Source organism: Vulpes vulpes, chromosome X (assembly GCF_048418805.1).
Source record: "Vulpes vulpes isolate BD-2025 chromosome X, VulVul3, whole genome shotgun sequence".
Taxonomy (NCBI): domain Eukaryota; kingdom Metazoa; phylum Chordata; class Mammalia; order Carnivora; family Canidae; genus Vulpes; species Vulpes vulpes.
The window spans coordinates 105311875-105338701 of NC_132796.1; the positions used below are offsets into that span (position 1 = coordinate 105311875).

Below are 26827 nucleotides of genomic sequence, written 5' to 3' on the forward strand. Positions count from 1 at the left end.
AAGTCACTCTGAGACTGTGCCTAATGTTCTCACTATAACAACAACAAAATGGTAATTATGTGAAGTGAAGGATGTGTTAACTAATCTTATTTTGATAAACATTTTGCAATATGTACATGTATCAAATCATCACACCATATACCTTAAATTCACATAGTATTATATGTCAATTATTTCTCAATAAAGCTGAGGAAAAAAGCAAGTGCTAACTCCAATTACATGTCACATCGTGGACAGATGCTGGGAACAATATGTTGTTATGGGATACAAACACATAAATACTATAAAGCAAGTGGGATATAAACACAAGATTCAGGATAGTCTTTTCATCTCTGGGTGCAGAGACAAAGACATAGATTTGCGAAGGTGCTAATAGGGCATTTCCAATGCAATGGTAATATTTTTTAAATCTAGGATTCCTTATGTTTTTTACATACCCTTTTATATGTAATTTAAACAAAAGCCCAACTTGTTTTTCCTTTTCTAGATTCACTGTTTTCCCCTCTCTATCAATATTAAGTCAAAATAAAACTTGTTAACACCTCTCTTGATATTCCATCTTAATGAGGGTGAAGAGGGATATGTTTTCAAGCAAAATCACCTCTGATGCCCTGGAGTGGACGCCTTGGGCCAAGAATGTAGAAAGTGGGGTGAGAGCGAGTGTATTGGGAATATAAACAAATCGACTTACAGAATCCAGTTGTTTTCTCAGGTAATTGTCGATAGTTCAAAACACATTTTTGTTCAACAGCTTTTAAGAGCTGCAAACAGACTTACTGGCAGATTTTCTGATCTATTATGGCAATGGAAACCATCTGATGCCTGTTTTCAAACGTGTTTGCAGACGGCCAGAACTTATGACTCAATTAATAAAACAAACGTGTCTATGAACTTAATGTAATCCTTTTGACCTTAATAAAGTCTTAAATCCCGAGTAAATCTGTTTTAAGATTGAAAAATGTACACAAAAGTGAAACATTCCATACACTTGCACTAGAGTTTATGACCCTTGCCTCCTGCCACTGCTCCCTAGCTAACTTAGTGCCATTTAAAGTGCTTCCCTTCCTGGTAGCAAATTATAAATCCATATCTCTGTAAGACGCTCTCATCAGTCCACAGGCTTGTGCATAAATACACGTGCATGTGTGTGTGTGTGTGCGCGCACACACACACACACACACACACACACACTGTTTTCTCTTAGCATTGATTTACTTGGCAGGTTGAAAAATGACCAAGGACTTTCTGTTCTAATTCTAAATATCATTGTTTGTAATGATAATATGCTGTTCATTTTCCTGGATTTTCCGCTATGGAAATGCTAGACACATTACAATAAAATATATTCTTATGCAAATAATCCAAATAGGGTTTTTTTTTTTAACCCCCAGAAGAAATGTCTGAAAGAACGTCCTGTCAAAAGCAAAATACTAAAGTTTCTCAATAGGCCACTATTCTTTATCTGAGCTGTTAAGTCTCTAAGTTATTATATTATTACTGAATTGAAAGAATAATAAAATAATACCGGATAGTCAGCCCCTAACCCCTCCCCATACATAGCAATTACAACTGCAGCTGAAAATGACTGAAATTTTATCACATCAAAGAAGACACCAGCCAGCCATGGCTGCATGAAAGCCTTTCTGGAGTTTTGAGTTCGATTCAAAAAGGGAGTTGTTTGGCATATTCTTCTATTGTTTCAGAGGCCCCTGTCAATCAGCACAGCAGTTACTGAGGAGCTCTACTGCTTGCTACCACCAGCCAATAGGCAGACCGGTTTGGCTCTTTCAACCTAGCTGGTTATCTAATCTATTTTTATTGTGAGAGGAGAGTAGAATCAGTAGATTTGGTCAAGGCTGAAATTAAACTTGGCTGTTTTAATGTCATTAAAACATCTGGTTGTCAACCAAATCACGCCTTACATTATCTGTATTCAAACCTGTTTTGAATAATTATGTTAGTGGGGAAAGGAGGAAAGATCACTAAATTGGAAATAAGGCTATACAGATTCTGTTCTCCCCATGAGTCCAGCTCCATTCTTGAGATGCTTCGCAAGAACCTTGAGGATCCTGGCTTCGCTTTGGGACATGGCAGTAGTTTTGTCTTATAAGGAAGATTAATCATTTCTTCTACAAGCCAATATAACAAGATTGAAATTGAACAAATGGGCTCCATATGTAACATTTGGTATTACCTAAAACTTATCTCATCTGGCTCTGGAGTCTCCAATCTTGTTGATGATGGAAAACTTAAACTCACCACCGAAGGCAACCGAGTTTCTAATTTAAGGCTCTCTTTTAGGTAGTCATTCCATGCAGAGTTCAAATGCCCTCTCTCAGGGCTGCATTAAGGGATTTACCCATTCCCTTTTCCCCACAGTGACGTCTGTGTGCAGGGGAGGGCCTGTGTATGATGGCAGCAGCAGTGGCACAGAAGGAACTTACGGTTTTTTCAGGAATATTCTGCATCCTTCTGAGTTATGTAGCATCCAAGTGCTAATGCCTGCTGTAGTGTGGCTGTCTTCTGGGATTGTCCACTGGGATAATCCATGGCCCTTGGTTCTCAGAGATCTTGGGTTCTCTGAAACTCTTGGTCTTGCACCAGACTTGTCCCAGTTCATTAGTTCTCTTAGTGTCTCCCATCCGCTGCCACTCACAGGCTGTGAACAATTGCAAGTGTTCTCAGAACCATCTACGTGGATGTCTCTCCTGCTGGTGATGCCACACTTAATGCTTCTAGTATATCATAATCACTCTTTCTGTATTAACCCGTGGCCATGGAAGTAGACCACTGCCGGTATGTTCAAGATTCTCTCAATACATTCAGGGTTCCTTTTGTTTGACCTACTCAGGGATGAGGCATCTTCTCCCTTCTTTCATCTGCTCAAAATGTATGCCCCTGGCCACCAACTCTTCCTTTCAATGCAAGAAGGATTTTCCCCTTCCTGGGTGGCAAATCCATTATACAGCATATCCCTTATGCTCTTTTACATTGTGGTTAATAATAATCTTTATTCTCAGAGCCTTCAGTTTAACTCTTGCTATATAATGGAATTTATTTTTTATTTTTAATTTTTTATATAATGGAATTTAAAAGGAGATTCAGAAACCCTCCGATGAACACTGCTTTCAAGTTCATTGTCTTGCTAAGGACTTAGAAGAATTTAGTTTGAAATCCAAGCTGAGCAAAGACTTTGTTCAAGGTTGTACTAGAAGATTCCATCCTCACCCCCACCGCCTCCTGTGACACTGATCCAGTGGGTGGAGGAGCCACAGGAAAATATTCATGAAGAATAAAATACGTATTATTTCAATATTTTAATAAATATTACCTACATTATATAAATATATCTTTTTTTCAACTATTGACCACATTTTATAGCATAAATTTGATGCCCTAGGCTTCTGTTGGGGAGCCAGCAGTCTCAGCGGTAGGCACCAGACACCCGTACAGAGTTAGGGAGAAACAATTTTCATGTGCCAAATGAGATTTTTCAAATCAAAGAGGAAGATTCAGAGTCTCTTGGAATTTGCAGCCCCCTTGTGAAAGTGGTTGAGAGTATGTGTTATCTCAAAGCACTGGTGCTCATTGTGATGGCACAATTGTGTTCGAGAAGACGTTGGAAGTGCATGTGAAGCAGTGCATTAAAGTGTCTGTGCAAGCAGGCAGGATTGACACTGCCACTGGGCAGAGATATGTAGATTCCTGTTTTTTGTTAACTTCTCACTTGAGCTTCTTCTGAGTTGGTGCTATCATGGACAATCTAGAACCCAACCAGTAGTGTTTGAGAAGTAAGTCATGTAACAATTTTATACTTATCAAAGAGATGGTTGATCCATAGACATTTTTTAATTTGCTGCCTTTCAGGGTTCATGACCTTCCAAAATTATTTATCTTTGCAGTTAATAAATCTTACTCTCTTTATTTTACAGTTAGAAATTGAGACCCCGAGAGGGAAAAAATGATTTTCTAAGGATGTATCTCAACTCATGATGATGTATTTTGTGATATTTCTGTGCTATAATCCTCAAATTTGAATTATAAAATAAGTATCTACATAAAGCATTTGTGTTTTGTAATATTGTAATAGTATCATGAGGTCATTGTGCTGCCACATTGGGAAAATCCTATCTTTTCAGAGCGTGAAAGAGGCTGGTGAGAGCAGAAATTTTTTTTAATAAATTTATTTTTTATTGGTGTTCAATTTGACAACATATAGAATAACACCCAGTGCTCATCCCATCAAGTACCCCCCTCAGTGCCCATCACCCAGTCACACACCCCCCGCCCACCTCCCTTTCTACCACCCCTACTTCGTTTCCCAGAGTTAGGAGTCTCTCATATGCTGTCTCCCTTTCTGATATTTCCCACTCATTTTTTCTCCTTTCCCCTTTATTCCCTTTCACTATTTTTTATATTCCCCAAATGAATGAGACCATATAATGTTTGTCCTTCTCCAATTGACTTATTTCACTCAGCATAATACCCTCCAGTTCCATCCACGTCGAAGCAAATGGTGGGTATTTGTCGTTTCTAATGGCTGAGGAATATTCCATTGTATACATAGACCACATCTTCTTTATCCATTCATCTTTCGATGGACACCGAGGCTCCTTCCACAGTTTGACTATTGTGGACATTGCTGCTAGAAACATCGGGGTGCAGGTGTCCCAGCATTTCACTGCGTCTGTATCTTTGGGGTAAATCCCCAGCAGTGCAATTGCTGGGTTATAGGGCAGATCTATTTTTGAGTCTTTGAGGAACCTCCACACAGTTTTCCAGAGTGGCTGCACCAGTTCACATTCCCACCAACAGTGCAAGAGGGTGAGAGCAGAAATTTTTGATCAAATGTGGTAGAAGTAGAAAAGCAAGGAAAGTATAGGGGAACATTAATTTTGAGATTAGTTTTCAGCGTTGGGGATTCTAAAGTTAATTAATACTTTTATCTCAACCTAGATGGTACATTAAATTTCTTAAAAAACTACTTCATCATGAGCTACAAGATTTTGGTTTTTGGCCATGTACCACCACAAAATAGTTTGGCTCACTCGAATAAGTCAGCCAACTTTATTCTAGACTTCCAGTTTCCTTACAGATAAAAATGAGAGCATGTAACTGGATAATCTCTGCATTTTCCTTTATTACTCAGTGAGTCTATGTGAATTCCACAGCCCACAGACCTGTCATGTCTCTCCAATTCTCAGATCCAATCAATCACCACAATGTGCTGACTCTCTCCTAAATATTACTTGACTTTATCCATGCCCTTCCATCCCAGCTGTCATTCCCCTTGTTGAGAGCCTCAGTATCTTTCATCAGCCTCCTAACCAGTTTCCTTGACTTCTTCCATTATCTCTTCTTTAATGGTGTCAGGTAATCTTTCTAAAACACTAATTTGATCACACCACTCTATTGGTTATAACCCTTCTATGGTTACTTCTTTGCTGTAGCATAAAGCAGGATTTGCATGATCCGGCTCCCCCACTTCTTTCTCCTCTTTCCTCTACATTTTCAACTATTACACCAGCTGTTTGTGTCACTCCCATGCTTCAAAACTATAGGAATTGTGTCAGTATTCCTAGTGTCTAGTTCAGGGCCTGGCATGTAGTAGGTGCTCAGTAAAGGTATGTGGACTGTATTGGATGAATTTGATTATAAACTTGGCCCTACAATGGATATCTGTCATGGCAATCACTCACTGTTAGGCTCTTCACCCAGAAACCCTAGTGTGGGTTAGGTGTCTATCCTCTGCACTTCATCAGCCCCTTTGCTGACTCCTGTGGCAGTGCTCATCACACTGCATTGATCATTGCCAGCTTGCTGTTTTGTCTACTCATACAGACAGTGAGTAACTTCAGGGCAGGGCCCAGGTGTTGGATATTACTTTATCCCAATCTTAGCACATGGCAGGTACCCAACAACTAAATGATTGAATAAATGAATGAATGAAAGAATGGCACAAAAATAGGATGTGGTTACATTAATATACACCTCTTTGTATCACACTGGCTGCTACTTTTGCCAAAATGAAAGAGTAAAGAAGAAAGAGACTTTTCCTAATAGCAAATGTCCAGAAGAATGGATTCTTCCTCTCTGAGAACTCTGATTTCAGCCAGTTGACCCACTGAGGTGTCAGGGGAAGATGCGAGTGTTGACTACCATGGGACACTGCATCCTCAGGATGGGGACAAGAAACAGCACTCCTTAGGAAGAGGAAGCAGCTAAAACTGTTGGAATGGTGCAGGAACCTTGGAAAAGGACAAATAATGAGAAACTATCAGGCAACAAAGGCTGAGAACCAGTTTCCATTGTGTGATCATGTTGATTTTTGAAAATGAGAAGGTATTTATTTTACATGCTATGGTAATTAAACAAAAACCTATCTGACCAAAAAGTGAAGATTGATACATGCATTCAATGGAAGCAGGGAAAATTACACTCACGGAGGAAAAGATTCCATATGTTCTCCAATACCTAGGCACAACTGGGTGCCGCTTTAATGACTTTCCAAATGCACCCCGTTGCTCTTAGGTATTGAAGAACATATGGCACGTTTCCCCTTTAACTGTGAATTTCCTTGCTTTTGTCAGTTGGTGTCTCAAGCTTAATGTATTTTAATGCAGCTTTTGTAAGGGTGAATACAGTCCGAAGTTGTTATTAGAGAGGCCATGTTAATACTATACGCAGATGTTATCTTTTAGTCTTCCCCAAATATGCTGTGAAAATCTACATACAGGGGTCTAACTTTGAAATTGTTAATAAAGGCCCTTCGTGAGTTCCCAAACCGTTCTTCTCAGCTCCAAACTTAGCATGGATGATAAATGACCATTTAGTTGCCAATATAGCACAATATTTCAATTTCCTGCCTTCCCAAAGGTATTTGAAAGGTTGTACGAAGTTCATACTCACAGTATGTGTTGTCTACAACACCGTGATCTCCGACTGGCTAACCTTAACCAAAACCTTTTCAATTAACTCAACACATTCCTGGAGAAAACCAGCCCACTCTAGGTTCTGTACAAATATGTCTTTATTGATTTTCTTGGCAAAGACTCCCAAAATTATGGTGAAATCTGTTCTTTCAGATGATGTAGAAAAGGGAATGTTGTCCGTGTAAGACAAACACTAAATGAACAGAAGAAAGATCAACATTTTATCTACAAAAAGTCACAGATTTAATTGTCTGTAATTTTTTTTCATGCACAGCCTCTGAGAATGTTAATGAAATCTATAGGAAGGGATTAAAAAAATCCTCATTGTCCTGCCACCCCCTGCAAATCAAATTGTTTTCATTTTTTTCCTCATTCCCTTCCAGTCCCTGTCCATATGTGTACATAATCTTTACATAATTACACTTACAGTGTAGAAGCAATTTTGTAATCTGCTTTTTTTTTCTATTTAAATTATAGCAATTGGATTCTAAGGAAAGCTATATAGCACATTCTTGTGGACAAACAGAGCAGAACCCAGAGTGAAAAATTGAAACTCATGCACTGAGATTTCAAAGTATAGAAAGGTCCCTGACTAGACTAGGTTGTCTCATTGTTTGCTTTTGAATCCTCATTGTAAGCAGGGGAGCCCAAAGAGGGCTGCTTGTGAGTGTCCCATTATTCAGAGCACCAGGCTGCCCAGAGACAGGAGCCCACTGTAGGCCAGGGGACAATTCCATTTGGGACTTAATATCATCCAAATAAAAGGAAACAAGGCTGATTTCTGCTAACCTACCATTAGGCAGATTGCAGAATGAGCATTTCTGAAATGTATGACTTCTTGGGAAGCTATCCTTTCTGTTGCCAGAGGACCTTAAACTTTTTACATGGAGTCTAAACCTGTGAGACTAAGGCTCATTTAAGGGTAGTGAATAGCAACAAACACAACAATTAGTTTTGCAGGTAGAAGTCATGACCAGACAGTTATTAGAGTGACAGAATTCCCGTGTAAAGATTCATACATCCATTAATGGGTTGAGCACTTTTTTACAAGAACGTAGATAAATTATATTTTACTATTATTTTCACAAAATCGGCAATGTTAGATAAATAATTAAAATCCAATTTTGTGGGTTCTCTGAGTCTGTGTCCTTGAACTAGTTTTCTCTGTTTATCCTTTGTAAGATTTAGCAGCAAACAACCCCTTCTGGATAATGCTGTGTCCCTTCAGCTAACTATAATGTTAGCCAGAATGTGGATGGCAGCTGTTGTGCTATGATTTTTACCAGTGTCTAGAATATCAGATTTGGCAGTCTTTGTTTAACAAAGAAATATGTCTCATACGCTATATGGTTTTTTCAATTTTGATTGAAAGTCTAACTTTCTCTACTCCAGACTTACGAGCTAAGGCTAACTCGCAAGACTTGTTTTGCTAAAATCATGACAGACTGAAATGTACATAAGAATTGGTGAAACTTTCATACAAGATGGAATAACCCTATTTAGGACATAATGCTGCAGAGTTCTTAAGTTTCCCCTCCCCAAGTATCCTTTGCAACAGAGAAGTATGAACTCTCCAGGGGCTCTGGAGCAGTCTGTCACACGCTTGAAATTTCTTTGAAGATTCTGGTTTTTATCTTAAAATATTGTAGGTTTTTGCATACTACTTCAGAATATGTTCATGTTTATTTTGACTTTTCAAAATACTTTACATTGTCAGGTAAATTATGTAACTTTTCCTTCCAGACGTTTAAGGAAAATAGATGTTCCAGAAAGATGTCATGTTTATTCCATGGCTTATACTGGTTGTGTGTACCTGTTGAAAAAGTATGACATAGTGGTTTTGAGATGTTACTTTTCTTTCTTTTTAAGATTTTATTTATTCATGAGAGACACACAGAGAGAGGCAGAGACACAGGCAGAGGGAGAAGCAGGCTCTCTGCAGGGATCCCAATGTGGAACTCGATCCCGGGACTCTGGGATCACGCCCTGAGCCAAAGGCAGATACTCAACAACTGAGCCACCCAGGCATCCCAAGATTTTACTTTTCAACTATTAAAAGATTTTTTTAGAATTAATTAAATACCAAGGAACATGAAATACCTGGAGCATTTTACCACTGAACTTCAGCCTGTCAGATTACTAATACAAGATAATGCATGTAAAAATGCCTTGAAATAGTCCTTGGTGCTTACACTTGTGTTAGGTCATAGCACATACTAATCTCTTCTTCCTCTCTACAAAGGAGCACTTCAAGTTTCTCCAACCACCTCACTTGCTCCTGTGAAATTTTCATGTTAGAATTTTAGAATATGCTTTGGAGTGAAACAGACCTAGATTTTTTTTTCAGACCTAGATTTAAATCACACCTCTGTCACTTAGTAGCCTTGTCACTTACCTTCTCTGACATTCAGTTTTCTCATTTGTAAAGTTGGAAAAATCATATCCATTTCCAAGTGTTGTTGGAGGATTATGTGAGGTGATATATATTAAGTGCCTGCCTCATAGAAGCTATCCTAATAAGGCTAGTTCCTCTTCTTGTGTACTTCATTGTCCGCTAGTACGTCTGGCTGAATTTTGAGGCTGTTCTTGCTCTGGGCTCTGTGAAGTGGTATAGTTGGGTAAGGGAATCAGGTCTCTACTGCTAGCATTCTCACTGTATCCTTTTCTAGATATGGGGTGTGGGATTTGTGTCATTTGACAGCAACTATAGGTATCTGCACATTTTTCATGCAAAATAAATAAATAAAGTCCCAAAGCAATCTAGGTAAAAGTAATACCTTTCTAACCACAGTCTAGTACTAAACCATGTGCCATTGTGAAGCTCCCAGGATTCTAGGGTTTTCTTTGATTGATGGATATTTTATATATAAATATATGTATATAATATATTATTAATACTTAATATGGAAATATTAAATGACCCTTATTTCAGTGGATTTTGGTAGTTTCTTCCAAAAATAAAGAGCATCTGTTTTGAAAAAAAAGAGCATTTGTTTTGGATAGGAATTTAAAGTTTTTATTTTCAGTCCTAAAACTAAAATCATATAATAGTAACAAATAGTGACATTGTCCCAGATACTGTTCTCAGTGCCTTACAAATATTAACTCATCTAATCCTACCAGCAAACCTATGAAGAAGACAGTCTTATTATCATTCTTGCTTTATAGATGAAGAAATTGAGGCACAGAGAAGTTAAGTAACTTGCCCAAGGCCAGATACCTAGTAGGTAGAGGAGCCAGGATTTGAGCCCAGGAAGGCTGCATTGCATTCAGAATCTGTTTACATGCGCATGCACATGTGCACACCTGCACACATATAGTCTATGTATTTATACATTGTGTGTGTGTGTGTTTGTGTATATGCTCTATTTGTCTGTCTAGTTGCAGTAATATCCTATGTGAATGGTCTTTATATACTCCTTTTTCCTTAGTGGAGCACCTGGTGTCATATTGTTAGGATTTAAATCCCAGCTCCATCATTACTTAGCTACACCTCAGTTTTCTTATTTATAGAGTGTGGACATTAATAGTTCTCAGTTTTGTAAGCCGAGATTCTTGGTTGCAAATAACAGCAGCCAACTCCAATTAACATAAGCAAAACAAATTTTAGGGAAAGATCTTAAGATGGTTGGCAAATCAAGTTCAGAAAATGGCAGAAACCAAAGGAAACTGCAAGACCAGGTTAAATACTGTTTCTATAGCTTCTAGACTCTTGAAGCCACTTTTGGCACCATCACCACTGACCACTTGATGTTTGTACTGCTAAAAGGCATTACTCATTTCCCATGCCAAGTCCTTGATGGAATTAGCTCATTAGCCAAATTTAGAGCACCTGTCATTCCCTAGCCCAGGGAGCAGGTAGTGTCTGGATCTAGCATTAGTAGTGGTAGGTGTTACTCTGCCTTCCATCAAGACTTACTCAGTGGTGGGGTTTCCACAAAAGAGGAATGTTCAGGTATTGGATAGCCAAAAAGCAAACCAAAACAAAGCAAAATGAACAAAAACTACTGGACAAAAGTCTATGATTCACCTCACAGAGTCATTGTTAGGATAAAAACACAAAGCATATAGTAAGAACCACGTAAGCCTTACCCGTTATTATTACTTATATGCTATTTCATAGTGGGCTGTAGTATAGGACTGTCCTTTCAGCTCTGATTTGTGACTTTTTGTCTAAAGTTTCCTGGTGATTACGTCTAATGTCCTTAAAACGTCTTTATATTTTACTCTGTTCCCACCAGGATAAAACTAGTTGTAATAAGAAAAACTATGATTTTATATTTACATAGCTCTAACTTATTTAAAATTGTAGCATCTTATTTATTTTTTAGTAAATTTATTTTTTATTGGTGTTCAATTTGACAACATATAGAATAACACCCAGTGCTCATCCCATCAAGTACCCCCCTCAGTGTCCATCACCCAGTCACCCCCACCCCCTGCCCACCTCCCCTTCCACCACCCCTTGTTCCTTTCCCAGAGTTAGGAGTCTCTCATGTTCTGTCTCCCTTTCTGATATTTCCCACTCATTTTTTTCTCCTTTCCCCTTTATTCCCTTTTACTATTTTTTATATCCCCCAAATGAATGAGACCATATAATGTTTGTCCTTCTCTGATTGACTTATTTCACTCAGCATAATACCCTCCAGTTCCATCCACGTCGAAGCAAATGGTAGGTATTTGTTGTTTCTAATGGCTGAGGAATATTCCATTGTATACATAGACCACATCTTCTTTATCCATTCATCTTTCAATGGACACCGAGGCTCCTTCCACAGTTTGGCTATTGTGGACATTGCTGCTATAAACATTGAGGTGCAGGTAATCTGGCATTTCACTACATCTGTATCTTTGGGGTAAATCCCCAACAGTGCAATTGCTGGGTCGTAGGGCAGATTTATTTTTAACTCTTTGAGGAACCTCCACACAGTTTTCCAGAGTGGCTGCACCAGTTCACATTCCCACCAACAGTGCAAGAGCATTCCCCTTTCTCCACATCCTCTCCAACATTTGTGGTTTCCTGCCTTGTTAATTTTCCCCATTCTCACTGGTGTGAGGTGGTATTTCATTGTGGTTTTGATTTGTATTTCCCTGATGGCAAATGATGCGGAGCATTTTCTCATGTGCTTGTTGGCCATGTCCATGTCTTCTTCTGTGATATTTCTGTTCATGTCTTTTGCCCATTTCATGATTGGGTTGTTTGTTTCTTTGGTGTTGAGTTTAATAAGTTCTTTATAGATCTTGGATACTAGCCCTTTACTAGGTCATTTGCAAATATCTTCTCCCATTCTGTAGGTTGTCTTTTAGTTTTGTTGACTGTATCCTTTGCTGTGCAAAAGCTTCTTATCTTGATGAAGCCCCAATAGTTCATTTTTACTTTTGTTTCTCTTGCCTTCATGAATGTATCTTGCAAGAAGTTTCTGTGGCCAAGTTCAAAAAGGGTGTTTCCTGTGTTTTCCTCTAGGAGTTTGATGGAATCATGTCTCACATTTAGATATTTCATCCATTTTGAGTTTATCTTTGTGTATGGTGAAAGAGAATGGTCTAGTTTCATTCTTCTGCATGTGGATGTCCAATTTTCCCAGCACCACTTATTGAAGAGTCTGTCTTTTTTCCAGTGGATAGTCTTTCCTCCATTGTCGAATATTAGTTGACCATTAAGTTGAGGGTCCACTTCTGGATTCTCTATTCTGTTCCATTGATCTATGTGTCTGTTTTTGTGCCAGTACCACACTGTCTTGATGACCACAGCTTTGTAGTACAACCTGAAATCTGGCATTGTGATGCCCCAGGCTATGGTTTTCTTTTTTAATATTTCCCTGGCTATTCGGGGTCTCTTCTGATTCCACACAAATCTTAAAATAATTTGTTCCAACTCTCTGATGAAAGTCCATGGTATTTTGATAGGGATTGCATTAAACGTGTAAATTGCCCTGGGTAACATTGACATTTTCACAATATTAATTCTTCCAATCCATGAGCATGGAATATTTTTCCATCTCTTTTTGTCTTCCTCAATTTCTTTCAGAAGTGTTTTGTAGTTTTTAGGATATAGATCCTTTACCTCTTTGGTTAGGTTTATTCTTAGATATCTTATGCTTTTGGGTGCAATTGTAAATGGGATTGACTCCTTAATTTTTCTTTCTTCAATCTCATTGTTAGTGTATAGAAATGCCACTGACTTCTGGGCATTGATTTTGTATACTGCCACACTTCCAAATTGCTGTATGAGTTCTAGCAATCTTGGGGTGGAGGCTTTTGGGTTTTCTATGTAGAGTATCATGTCATTGGCAAAGAGGGAGAGTTTGACTTCTTCTTTGCCAATTTGAATGCCTTTTATTTCTTTTTTTTTTTTTTAATTTTTTATTTATTTATGATAGTCACAGAGAGAGAAAGAGAGAGAGGCAGAGACATAGGCAGAGGGAGAAGCAAGCTCCATGCACCGGGAGCCCGATGTGGGATTCGATCCCGGGTCTCCAGGATCATGCCCTGGACCAAAGGCAGGTGCCAAACTGCTGCGCCACCCAGGGATCCCCTGAATGCCTTTTATTTCTTTTTGTTGTCTGATTGCTGAGACTAGGACTTCTAGTACTATGTTGAATAGCAGTGGTGAGAGTGGACATCCCTGTCTTGTTCCTGATCTTAGGGGAAAGGCTCCCAGTGCTTCCTCACTGAGAATGATATTTGCTGTGGGCTTTTCGTAGATGGCTTTTAAGATGTTGAGGAATGTTCCCTCTATCCCTACACTCTGAAGAGTTTTGATCAGGAATGGATGCTGTATTTTGTCAAATGCTTTCTCTGCATCTATTGAGAGGATCATATGGTTCTTGTTTTTTCTCTTGCTGATATGATGAATCACATTGATGGTTTTACGAGTGTTGAACCAGCCTTGCATCCAGGGGATAAATCCTATTTGGTCATGGTGAATAATCTTCTTCTTAATGTATTGTTGATCCTATTGGCTAGTATCTTGTTGAGAATTTTTGCATCCATGTTCATCAGGGATATCGGTCTATAATTCTCCTTTTTGGTGGGGTCTTTGTCTGGTTTTGGAATTAAGGTGATGCTGGCCTCATAGAACGAGTTTGGAAGTATTCCATCTCTTTCTATCTTTCCAAACAGCTTTAGTAGAATAGGTATGGTTTCTTCTTTAAACGTTTGATAGAATTCCCCAGGGAAGCCATCTGGCCCTGGACTTTTGTGTCTTGGGAGGTTTTTGATGACTGCTTCAATTTCCTCCCTGGTTATTGGCCTGTTCAGGTTTTCTATTTCTTCCAGTTCCAGTTTTGGTAGTTTGTGGTTTTCCATAAATGTAGCATCTTATTTAAACTTCACAGCAGCCTTGTGAGGTAGGACTTATTTTCTCCCAGTTTTTCCCAGTTGAGGAAATTGAAGTTCAGAGAATTAATATAAATTGCCTGAGATCATAGCTAATTGGTGGTAGATCCAGGATTTGAATGCAAATCTCCTGACTCATCTAGTACTTTTGCCATATGTGCCCATTCAGGAGAAGAAGAGAAGCTTCTTTCTACATTTGGGTCTTGTCTTGATTTTCTGTCCCTGGAGATGTTATATAACTACCTTCCCAAATGAGTTGTTGATAGTGTAGGTTGACATTGAAGAGCATAGAACCAAATCTGAATTCTTCCTCTTCTACTTAACAGTGAGATCTTTGGTAATTAAAACTCTTCCAGCCTCCATTTTCTCATCTGTAGAATGGAGACACTTGTACTTCCCTCATAGGATTCTAGTAAAGGTGATATTCGATAATGGCCAAGAAGTACTTAGTATAGTTCTTGGCACATAGTAAATTATTATTCACCTGTTATTATTACTGGACGAATTAGGAGAAGAAATGTAGGAGAAGCAGGTATCACTTTAATTACTTTGGCAATCCAGGCATCACCCCTTTTTGTTTGAATTATCCTTATGTGCTTATATATGTCGTCTCTCTGCTAAGCCAATTCTTGAGAGTCTTTTGAAGTCTAGCCTAAGTTTCATTCTCTGTGAGGTCTTCTAGAAATATCAGTCTCATCAATCTCTCCCTCCTCTATGCCCATAGAATTGGCGTTGTCTATACCATGTAACTAGGCACTTCTAAAGTCTTTGGTGCAGTATCAACTAGTGCAGTGTTGGTGTCTCTTTAAAGTTCATATGTTGAAACTTAATCCCCAATGTGATGGTATTTGGAGATGGGGACCTTTGGGAGATGATTAGATCATGAAGATGGAGCCATCATGAATGGGATTAGTATCTTATAAAAGAGGTCCCAGAGAGCTTCCTCTAATTCTGCTGTGTGAGGACACAGTGAGAAGTCTGCCATCTGCAACCCAGAAGAGAGCTCTCCCCAGAACCTGTCATGTTGGTACCCCAATCGTGGACTTTCAGCCTCCAGAACGGTGAGAAATAAATATCTGTTGTTTATAAGCACCCCCCCAACACCCACCCAGTCTATGACACTTTGTTATAGCAGCTCAAACTAAGACAGCAAGGTTGTAAACTTCTTAAGGAAGATGGCTGGTTTCCCACAATGACTAGTTGAGGGTTAAGAAAGCATAAAAATTGTTGCCTAATAAATGTTTGTAGAGTCATTTTCCTGGGTCATTAGTAGGAAAATCCAATAAAATTGCTGAGTAATAGTACCATATATGGTGTAACTCTTCGTTTTCAAAGCCCCTTCAGAAGCATAATAATATGATAACCTCATGACCCCCTGTGAAGAAGACACAGAACAGTGAAAAACGGCTCTCTTGTTTTTCTTCCATTCTTGTTATGCCGTCTAGTAAAAGAGGTCTGTATTTCCAACTTGGTGTGCTAAAATTTCCCTAGGAATAGATCTAGCTTTAAGTAGGCAAACAGAGTACTTTGATCCTACAGTCTTTAATTAGCATCATATGTGAAAGGGCAGGGTGTATTTTAAGGAGTCTGAAGCAAAAGGTCCATTGTACTCCCTGGGACAATGACTCTGAGCCTCAATATCTCTTGCACATCGAGGATGTTTTTAAGAGTTCTTCTCTTGGGTTCTACTCTTCTGTGACTTAGTATATTATTAGGGTAATGCTAGCTGCTATAACCAATGAACTCCAAAATTCAGCACCTTAACACAGTGGAGGTTTATTTACTGGTGAAAGAGTGGTCCAGTATGAGTGTTCCTAGTCAGTGGTAGTTATGACAGGGTTCTTCTCTGTTTGTGCATTTAGATCCAGGCTGGTGGAGGTTCTGACATCTTCAAGTTGGGGCATCCAAGGTTCCTGAATGTCAATATCTAGCAGGTGGGAGGGGAAAGAACACAGAAGGTTATGCATAGAAGGGCCAAATCTGGAAATGTCTTACATAACTTTTGTTCATTTTTCATTAGCCAGATGTGACCACTATTAACTGCAAGGGATGTTGGGCTATGTAGTCTAGCTGGGTGCCAGGAAAAAGAGAACATGCATACTGATGAAGTAATCTTTCCCACAGAAAAAAATAACAATTTTTAAAAAGATTTATTTATTTATTTGAGAGAGAAGGAGAGCATGGGGGGAGAGGCAGAGGGAGAGGGCAACAGAGAATCTCAAGCAGACTTCCTGCTGAGCATGGAGCCCCACGTGGGGCTCGATCCCATAGCCCTGATATCATGACCTGAGCTGAAATAAAGTCACAAACTTAACCGAATCAACCACCCAGGTGCCCCCCAAATAATAATAATTTTAACATCTTGGGACACTTCTCCTATGCCAGATTCTGTGCTATGTGTTTTTATATGCATTATCTTATTTAAACCTTGCAATGCTAATGAGGTGGCCACTATTTTTAGCTCAATATTTCAGATGAGGAAACAGATTCAAATCATTCAACAAGTACCTTCTTGAATCTGGAGCCATTTGACCCTGCAGCTGGACCTCTTAACCTCTCTACTTTTGTAACTATCCTTTATGATTATTCTGTGTTAGAATATATTCTACTGAGTTCTAACCTAATGGAAAGACACATCATTTAGGAGAGGGCTTTCTTTAGTTCTTTGGGTGTTTATATCATATTGTAACTGGCCAACTTCCCAGTCGTATTTCAGGTCTCCACAGGTGAGCCTTCAAAAAGTATCCATAGATGAAATATACTGCTTCAAACAGATTCTTATCCACAGTTTCTCTTGGAACATTGTCCACACAGAGTATATGAAGTGTTTATGAACCTAAAGGATGATGACTGGAAATTAGGTTGGAAGTCTCCCCAGTTACCTCTCTGATGAGGTTTCTGGTTCCCTTTGAATCATATAGGACACAAATATAACTGCACTCTTGTGGTATTAAGAGACTTTTGCTTTGGGTCTTGGCTATCATCAGGCCAGAAAGCGAAACATTTGGGAATGCAAATTAGCATGGCTATAAAGAGGTCAGGCTACTTGAGGTCAGAAGCATGGTTCTCAGAGCAGGAGTGTGCACCTGGAGACAGCAGAGACCTGGTTACGGCAGAAGGCCTGTTTCATGAACGGGGTGGGCTGTGGCAAACCCACATCTTATACCCATTGATTGACCAAAGAAGGCAGCCTGACTGAGGAGGGTTAGAAGCCTGCTATGAGGATCACGAGCATTGGGAGAAAAACAGATAAATTTGAAGAGTTTGGAATCTCAAAAGTATTTGCTTTTCAACCTGTTTTTCTGGTATCTTATAAACATGCTCTATTTACCTTATATATTTTCACTTGCTCTGACTTTAAATTCTGAGGTACTTTTAATTAGTTCTTCTGACTTGGCCACATTGTGAAATTTAAGACATTCCTCCATGTCCCACTTCCCCTGCCCCACCTTTCTTACCTCCTAAGTTGTGATGCTAGTGGGGATTTTGTGTTTTCTGTTTAAAACAGGGAATGCAGTTTCCAGTATAAATGTGCATGATGGTTCCTCAACACGGGTCACAGAGGTGGCCATCTGTACCAGGGAGAAGAGAGGGGCACAGCAAATTCTGGTGCTGGTCAGGCAGCTTCATTCCAAAGGAGTTCAGGCCTTTTGCTACCACCAGTTACTAAGAAAGGGTTTGTGCTGATTAGTCAGTGGAAGTCAGGAAGAAGGCCTTAGGTGTTATGCTAGGTGTTGGATAGAGTTGCAAAAGACATGGGCCCTGCCCCCAAGGATTTCATTCTACTGGGCCAACACATTGTTGACAAAGGTTAGCATGGGGGAAGCAAAGGAGAACTGTAGCAGCAAAGGAGGTTGTTCTTAGGCATTGAAGACCTGGCCTGTTGAAGGGACAGCCTAGGGTATGACCAGGGTGACCTATGGTAGTGAGTTTTACAGAGCCTAAACCTCACAACCACTTCTCAAACAAACCTGTGAAAATCATGTTTTGGAAAATGAATTTCTTCTCTCTTTTCTTCATGAAGAAATGTTTTGCATTCCCTTCATAAATCTTTATTTGCTGTATTCTATGAGCCAGACACTATGCAAGGGCTAGGAAGAGACTTATCTGTGACACTGATAAGTTAGGAGGTAGGGAACTGATGGATAAACAAATCACATGGCAAATGGATCCTAGAGACCCGCATGGGGCATTATGGGAGCACAGAAGAGAGATACCTAAACTAGGCTGGGTACGTACTGAAAAGACTTCACTGATTCCATTTTGTTAAATGGATTTTATATATATATTCATATATATTAATATATATTCATATATATATATGAATATAAAGATAATATGGATTCTTTGTGTAAAATTAGCAAATTATAGAAAAGCTCAAAGAAAAAAGTGGAAATCACCTTGAGTCCCTTCACTGAGAAAGCGCCGTGATTAACATCTTGCAAATTATTTTCGTCTACATAACAGTATATTGTGATCATCTTCTCAACTCATTAAATAATATTTACATCATGATTATTGGCATCGCCATAGTATTCCATTGGATTTATTTAACCAAACCCCTATTGGTGTCTGTTTAGATTATTTACACTTGTCACAAATATAAATAATGCTGTAATTAACAACTTCTCATAGACATCATGGCATATGGGTTGAGAGCAGGGACTGCTTGGGTTTGGACCTAAGCTCTGTGATCCCTGGGCAAATTTCTTAAATTCCATGTTCTTCCATGTCCTCATAGGTAAAACAGGGATAAAATAGTACCATTCTCAGAAAATTGTGATAATTAAATGAGTTAATGTGTGTCGGAGTTCTTAAAACAGGGCCTGATATCTAGTAAGCAGTCAAAAAGTCTTTGCTATTATTAATTTCATATATTTTTTTATCATTTCCTGAGGTTAAAAGCCTTGGAATTAGAATGGCAGGATTGAGGAGTATATTTATTTTCAAGGCTTTTTTTAAAAGATTTTATTTATTCATGAGAGACACAGAGAGAGAGAGAGGCAGAGCCACAGGCAGAGGGAGAAGCAGGCTCCATTCAGGGAGCCGGATGTGGGACTCGATCCCAGGACTCCAGGATCACGCCCTGGGCCTAAGGCAGGCACTCAACTGCTGAGCCACCAGGTGTCCCTATTTTCAAGGCTTTTAATGCATGTCATCAAATTGCTCTACAGAAAGGGCATAGTAATTGATTCTCTTACCAGTACTGCATGACAGTGCCTTTTATCTAAAACTCTCTTATTACTGGTCCTTCTCCATCCCTATACAAATGCTTCATGGGACAAGGGCCATGTCTCACTCACCTTGTATCCTTATTACCTTAATGCAGTGCCTGATAGGTAATAGTTGCTTAATAAATATTTGTGCAATTAATGACGTACATCAACCCCTGAGTACTTTGCTTTAAAAGCGTGGCTTATTTTTAAGCAAATACTTTCTCTGAGTTTATTTAATAACTGAGCAGTTTAATATTGTTTCTGGTATTATTTTAATTTGCATTTCTCTGATTAGCAATGAAGCAAGATATTTTCCTCATATTTGTTAGTAATTTGTATTTCTTCTTTTGTGAATTGTCTGCTCATATCATTTGTTTATTTTTCCATTGGGGTGTTTATCCTCTCTTATAGATTTGAAGCATTTTATGTTGGAGATAATAATCTTTTCACATGTGATATAATTCTTTCTATGAGTTTGTTGTCTGCCTCCTAGTTTTGTTCATGGCATTTTCTTGACATGCGGAGTATTATTTCAATAATCTATAGTCAAATTTTCAAGTCTTTTTAGTTTTCTCTTTGGTGTTACTCCATGAATGTTTTCTTTTAGTTCTTATGGTTTCACTTTTTACCTTTAATTCCTTCTATCATCTGGAATTCATGTTGGCTCAATTTATCCCCAAATAGCTAATTATCGTCCCAGCATTTTTCTTTTCCTACCAATTTGAAGTTAACATCCTTATCATTTACTATATTGGTATGTCCTGTAGGGACTATTTCTGTGCTTTCTTTCCTGACCCATTGATGCCTGTCTACTCCTATGCTGTTGTCATGCTATTTTAATTATTGTTTTTACATGCATTTATTTTATTCTATTCACATTGTACAATTGTTATACAACCTACAAAAAGTACAAAAACCTAATCCATTTTCCAATGCCAAGTCAGAGCTAAGTTACAAGGAGAATTTGGGTGTCCCGTACAATTCATACTGCCTGTCAGTATGAATGTACAGTATGAAGTATTTAAAGCTGTAAGTATTGCCACAGGAGAATCTCTTGTCTTTGCAGCGACCACACAGATCCTGTTGATGAGGCCTCCTTAGATCAATATGTCTTTTCTTTTGAGGACAGGAACAACAAGACTTTGAACAGTTCTGACATTGGATTGCTTCTACTCGATAAGGGTTAAAACTCTTTTGGCATTTGCAACATAGTTGTTTGAAATAAACCTTATTAGTTCCAGAAATGCACCACACATAAGCACTCTCCCATCTGGTCTTACAATCTTTACAATGAAAATAGTGGTGTTTTGCTTCCAAAAACTGGAAAGTGGATTTCCTGAGCAGCTCTGCTCCACCAACTCCCTGTGCCTGCTTACTCTTCTCTTTCCGAGGACTTGAGGCATCTTCCTCCTCCAACTCATTGTGCTGGTGAGGTTCCTCCTGCTTGTCTTCCTCTGACCTTGGCATTGGTGGTGGCCACTGCTGCTGCTCACTGGCCTCAGCGGGACGCAAAAGAGCCTTCCTCTCTTGGTCTTCCCCTTCCCTCTGCAGCTGAATCAGGCTCCTGCGGCCCATGACTGGTGAATGTTAAGAAACATTCAATGTTAAAAAACATTGAAGTGCCCGGGTCCCGGCGCGCACGCTTGCACGAGGTGAGAGCGACATGGAGGGTTCAGCTCCGCCGTCACCGTCGTCCTCAACTGCAGCTTCGGCCTCCGCTCCAGAGACCCCGGCCTGCTTGGAGCAGCTGGACAAAGGGCAGATTCGAAAAGCCGTGGAAGCGCTGTTGGCACACTCCAGGTCCAGGAAGAACGCGAATGGCTTGCTTTTGAATGAGAATGAGAATTTCTTTTTAATGGTGATATTATGGAAGATTCCAAGTAAAGAACTGAGGGTCAGACTGGCCTTGCCTCATGGTATTCGATCAGATTTAACAGATATTTGTTTACTTACCAAGGATGAACCCAATTTAACTCCTTAAAACACAGAACGGTTTTACAAGAAGCTTTTGAACAACCATGGAATTAAAACCATTTCTCAGATTATCCCCCTCCGAACTCTAAAAAAGGAGTATAAAGCCTATGAAGCCAAGCTCCGCCTCTTGGGCAGTTTTGATTTCTTCCTTACTGATGCGAGAATCAGGCGGCTCTTACCGTCACACCTCGGGAGACATTTCTATCACAGAAAGAAAGTTCCTGTACCTGTGAACCTTCTGGCCAAGAATTTATCCAGGAAGATTAATGAATGCATAGGTGGCACTGTCTTAAACATCTCTAAAAGTGGTTCTTGCAGTACCATCCGCGTTGGCCACACTGGAATGGAGGTTGAACACATCGTTGATAACATCATCCCTGTTGCGAAGAGGCTTTCACAAAAGTTGCCAGAGAAGTGGGAGAGCGTGAAACTCTTGTATGTGAAGACAGAGAGGTCAGCTTCCCTGCCCATCTTTTCCTCATTTGTCAGCTGTCAGGATGAAGCCAAGGGAATATGCACTCCTAGTCAGAGGAAAAAGGAAGCAAAGAAAAAACAGAAACAAAAAGAGTATCGTGAAAAACAAAAAGAGAAGAGAAAAAACAAAAGGCTTGAGAAACAGGCTAAAAAGGCTGCATCGGCCCCAAAGGAAGAGGATGCGGACCCCAAAATTAGTGATGCTGCTGCGAAGGACCCTGCCCCGCAGAAGGAGAAGATGCAAGCTCGTGAGAAGAAAGAGGCCGGTAAAGGAAAAACCCAGCAGAAGGTGCAAGACGAGTCCGAAGATGAGATCCCACTCCTCGTACCAAAAGGGACTCCAGCAAAAGAAAACATAGAGGTGCAAAACCATGCTGCAGGAAAGAAGTCTCAAAAAAAGAGTCCTGGTCCCAACAGACCCCGTGGAAAAAAGAGAAAGGCCTGTCCAGGTTTGGAGACCCCGAAGGCTGTAGAGGCCAAGACTCCAGGTAACGGCCCGGAGAAGAAGCCAAGAATCAAAGAGGCAGAGAAAGAAAGAAACTCTTCACTGGGGAAAAAAGACCCAAGACAGAAGACCAAAAAGCCAGGAGCCAGGTTCTTTACTACTGCTAATAAATCTGCAAAAAAAGCTCCCCACACCCCTAAACAGTGGCCCAAAAAGCGCAAAGTACCCCAGTCAACCTGAAAATCAAGAGACTCAAGCAGAAGGAAACCTCCGAACTCCCCAAAGAGCTTTTTGAAAATGCCGGAGTCCCAAGCCCCCACTCCTTGCAGCCTTCTCTGGGCGTGAGGTCAAGACTTAAATATTTTTTAGAACCTTCGCAGGTAATTATGACGTATGTTCGTGCACAAGAGAACCAGTAGTTGTGAAATAAATCCATTTTTTAAGTTGCCCTTCTGTGTATTTGCTAATATGACAGGGAAAATACAGCGCTTGTCTCTGAAAAAAAAAAAAAAAAAACTTTGAAGTATCTGGCAGGGCAAATTCTTCTTCATTACTCACATTTTTTTGTTCAAAAATATCCTGGTTATTAAATATATCAATAAATATAAAAATTGTGATATGTACATATGTATTCTGAGATTCACAATTCTCCAAAATACTTTTTATCTTCTTTCAAAATATGCAGTTATTTTTACACATCGTGGTCCTAATAGAGGGCTGCTATAGTCAAAGCAGATATGTTTTTCCCCCTATGAAAACATTTTCAGTCTCTTATTATGCAGAGCATTGTAGAATTTTACAGTTTTTACAAGCTAGAGGATTTCCTTTAAGATGATCTAGTCCAGCTATCTTATTTTACAAGTGAGACATTCAAATTTCAGCGGTCAGGCCATTAGCTAGTGGCAAAGCCAAAGAGAGAACCCAAGGTTCCTGCCTCCATGATACCAGCACAAAAGAGGTGGTAATGAATAATCATCGTATCATCTCATACACCAACATCCATGAGAGCATTTAACACATACCCTTTGATGCAGAATTCTCCTGAAATTTGTTTCTTCTTTCCCCCTCTTCCTCAAACCCCAATTTAAAGGTCTAAACAAACCTCTCTCTGCCTCTAGCATAGACTTTTTAAATATAAATGTTGTATGTAGTACATAGTATTTTATCAGAAAACTACAATAAGATAAATTTAGACTATGGTTTGAGCATATAATTATACCATGTCATGAAACAAAGAGAGTTAAAAATACAAAGCTAAGCCCACAGCAATAAATATTGTACAAGACACTCATTACGGAAATCCGAAAAAATTTGCAAAATCTCTGCTTGAAGATTTTCATTTGGCCTTGTAGTGCGGAATCATCGAATTGAACTGTGCTTTTGGATACGCCCAAACTGTACCTTTTTTTTTCATTTATGATAGTCACACACACACACACACAGAGAGAGAGAGAGAGAGAGAGAGAGAGAGAGAGGCAGAGACATAGGCAGAGGGAGAAGCAAGCTCCATGCACCGGGAGCCCGACGTGGGATTCGATCCCGGGTCTCCAGGATCACACCCTGGGCCAAAGGCAGGTGCTAAACTATTGCACCACCCAGGGATCCCTAAACTGTACCTTTTAAAGTAAGTGTTAGCAGTTAAGGAGATTAGATTGCAGGGCTTTTGGAATAGATACATAGCCTATCATATTTAGCTCACTAGGGTCTAAATCAGCTCTGACTGGCAAAGACCAAAAATTTTGTTGACCTCACATGTACATGTTAGCCTCTAGAAAAAATGTTTGGATTATAGCATTTAATACTCTGAGCCCAAGTAGCATGGTTGTATTCCCAACAACCTGTAGGCTCAGAAATAAAAATCTTTGATGGGAGTCCCAGCCAAGGAGTCAATATTGAAAAGTCAGAGATCATGCGAAGTTGAAAAGTAATTATGTAGCTATGATTTAAATTGGGGTAGGAAGCGATTTGAAAGAGGATAGGAACCTATGATTCTATTTCTGTTTGAAAAGATCTGATACATAAGTGCACATTCAGTGTTAGCATTCAAGAATGTTTTACATGGCTCACAAAGGGAACTGTTTATAATAATGGATGCAGGAGACCTCTGCCAATCTTGGAAAAGAAATTGCCTTAAGTGGAAGAAAGTCATGCATCACTGAACTCCTACTATTGGGTTATATTAAAATGTTATGCCCCTCATTTTCATCAGTAAGACTTGAACACCTTTTGGGTATGTGTCATACCATTAGGCATAATGGAAGCTCATGGGTTTAGGGTTAGGCTCCATGGTGGGACAGAAGTTAAGCAAAATGAGTTTTAGTCTCATTTCAGCCATTATGTATTTGGGCAAAGCTCTTTCCCTCCTTCAGCTTAAATGTTATCCTTTCTGAGGCTCGGACACTTCTGAGAACCTGAAGAATGTTATGGCTTGCTGCAGAGTAATTACCCCTCCCCACCCCATGCCCCTATAACACACCAGGTTCAGAATCTCTGGTTGAGGTGATAGCTAGATCCCTTTCTATTCTCTTAGGCTCTCTTCTCCAGAAGGTTTCTTTACAAAGTAAGTTATAGGCAGAAAGTTATAAAAATATGAGAGGGTAGTCTTGAGTTTATAAAAGTGAATAGTATCTCCTTAATGGTTACATTTTTAATGATGGGCTTTTCCACAGCATGTGTGTGTACATGTGCATATGCAAAATTTGATGAAAGATGACCAATATAAAGGGGCTTAGCAACCATTTGCTAAAACCATCACCATCCTCTTATTTTGGGTAACTGTGGTAGTTGGTCCTCACTAAGAAAAAGGGTAGATAGGGACACCTGGGTGGCTCAGCGGTTGAGCGTCTGCCTTTGGCTCAGGACATGATCCTGGAGTTCTGAGACTGAGTCCCGCATCAGGCTCCCTGCATGGAGCCTGCTTCTCCTCCCTCTACCTATGTCTCTGTCCCTCTCTGTGTCTCTCATGAATAAATAAATAAATAAATAAATAAATAAATAAATAAATATCTTTTTAAAATTTTTTTATTTTTTAAAATTTTTTAAATTTTTATTTATTTATGATAGTCACAGAGAGAGAGAGAGAGAGAGAGAGAGAGAGAGAGGCAGAGACACAGGCAGAGGGAGAAGCAGGCTCCATGCACCGGGAGCCCGACGTGGGATTCGATCCCAGGTCTCCAGGATCGCGCCCTGGGCCAAAGGCAGGCGCCAAACGGCTGCGCCACCCAGGGATCCCCAAAATCTTTTTTTTTAAAAAAAAGGGTAGATAAATGACTTTATCCAGTTGTCAGATTCCTATGGTGCTGACTTTTGATTCATCCCTGCATTTGTCTGTATTATATATGCGTGCATTTGTTAATGAGAGATAGAGTATATCTGCTGTCATGTTATATGTAGTTGGGGAAGTTTCTAGTTTTCTTTTTGCTTCATTAATTTATTCATATTGAAATATGGTAATTAAGAGACAATTAAGCAAGAATAGTCTTAGATTTTTAGTGACCTGAGATAAGACTTGGTTTTTAAACCTGCTTCTAACTCTCAGTCTCTACCTACCAGCTAATTGCCTCTATTTGCAGCCCCCACTTTTCTTCTTCCTGAAAAATTGCATGATGGTCCAATGTATAAAATTCAAACAAGTGGTTTCCATTCTGTAATGTGATCCTATTTTCAGAAAGCTAAAATATTATTTATTTGGTAATTATACTTTGCCTTCTAGACACACTCTTCAATGACTAGTATGGATACAATTTTCCACATATTTTTAAATTGAATTTTAAGTTCATACTTGCACCTGCTGTTGGCCAACTTAAGCCCAATACATGTCAGAATGAAGTTAGAGACTTGTTATTTGGACATATCTAATGATCTTTGTCTCAACTGAGTTATATTTATAAGACTTTTATTTCCACTCATAGTCATTTTTATAAAATAGTAGAACAAAATGCAATAACGTATTAAATGATTACACAAGCACTGATAGTTGTATAAAGATGATGACCCAGCTAAAAATGGAATTGTTGGCTAGTAGCATAGATGGCATAAAAGTCTAATGTAAGAAAGTCAATGATCACCTTTAGGTTAGGAAACTCCAAACTTTGCCAAAGTTAACACTCATTGTATCCTCTGCATAGCACTAGGAATAAGTTCCAATAAAGAGTTAAATTCAACTCCTTTTAAAAAATATATCTTTTAACATCAAAGTGTTTTTGAAAAAGAAAAAAAAAAAAAGCCCAATAGTGCTAAAAGGGCTTTAATGGCAAACATTAGTCTGTTGCCCCAGCCTGCCCCCATCCCATTCCCTAGTGACAAACTCTTTCAAATCTATAGCTATATCTGCTGATAATTACCTCCATTCTTCCAAGTTACACACATACACACTTTTTAAATTCAAGTTTAGACATGACCTACTGATTTTTTGTTATGTCAAATCTGGATTTTAGCTCACATACAGA

At 39.2% G+C, this 26827-nt stretch overlaps 2 protein-coding genes across 2 annotated transcripts; one reads left to right on the forward strand and one right to left on the reverse strand.

Annotated features, from left to right (window-relative positions):
* Positions 1–20437: 20437 nt before the first annotated feature.
* Positions 20438–21061, reverse strand: LOC112927659 (protein ZAR1-like). The gene has a single exon (XM_026009072.2). The coding sequence runs from the start codon at positions 21059–21061 to the stop codon at positions 20438–20440; it is 624 nt and encodes a 207-aa protein (XP_025864857.2).
* A 53-nt stretch (positions 21062–21114) lies between these two features.
* Positions 21115–22827, forward strand: LOC112927660 (ribosomal L1 domain-containing protein 1-like). The gene has a single exon (XM_072743172.1). The coding sequence runs from the start codon at positions 21804–21806 to the stop codon at positions 22617–22619; it is 816 nt and encodes a 271-aa protein (XP_072599273.1). The 5' UTR covers positions 21115–21803; the 3' UTR covers positions 22620–22827.
* The last annotated feature ends 4000 nt before the right edge of the window (positions 22828–26827 follow it).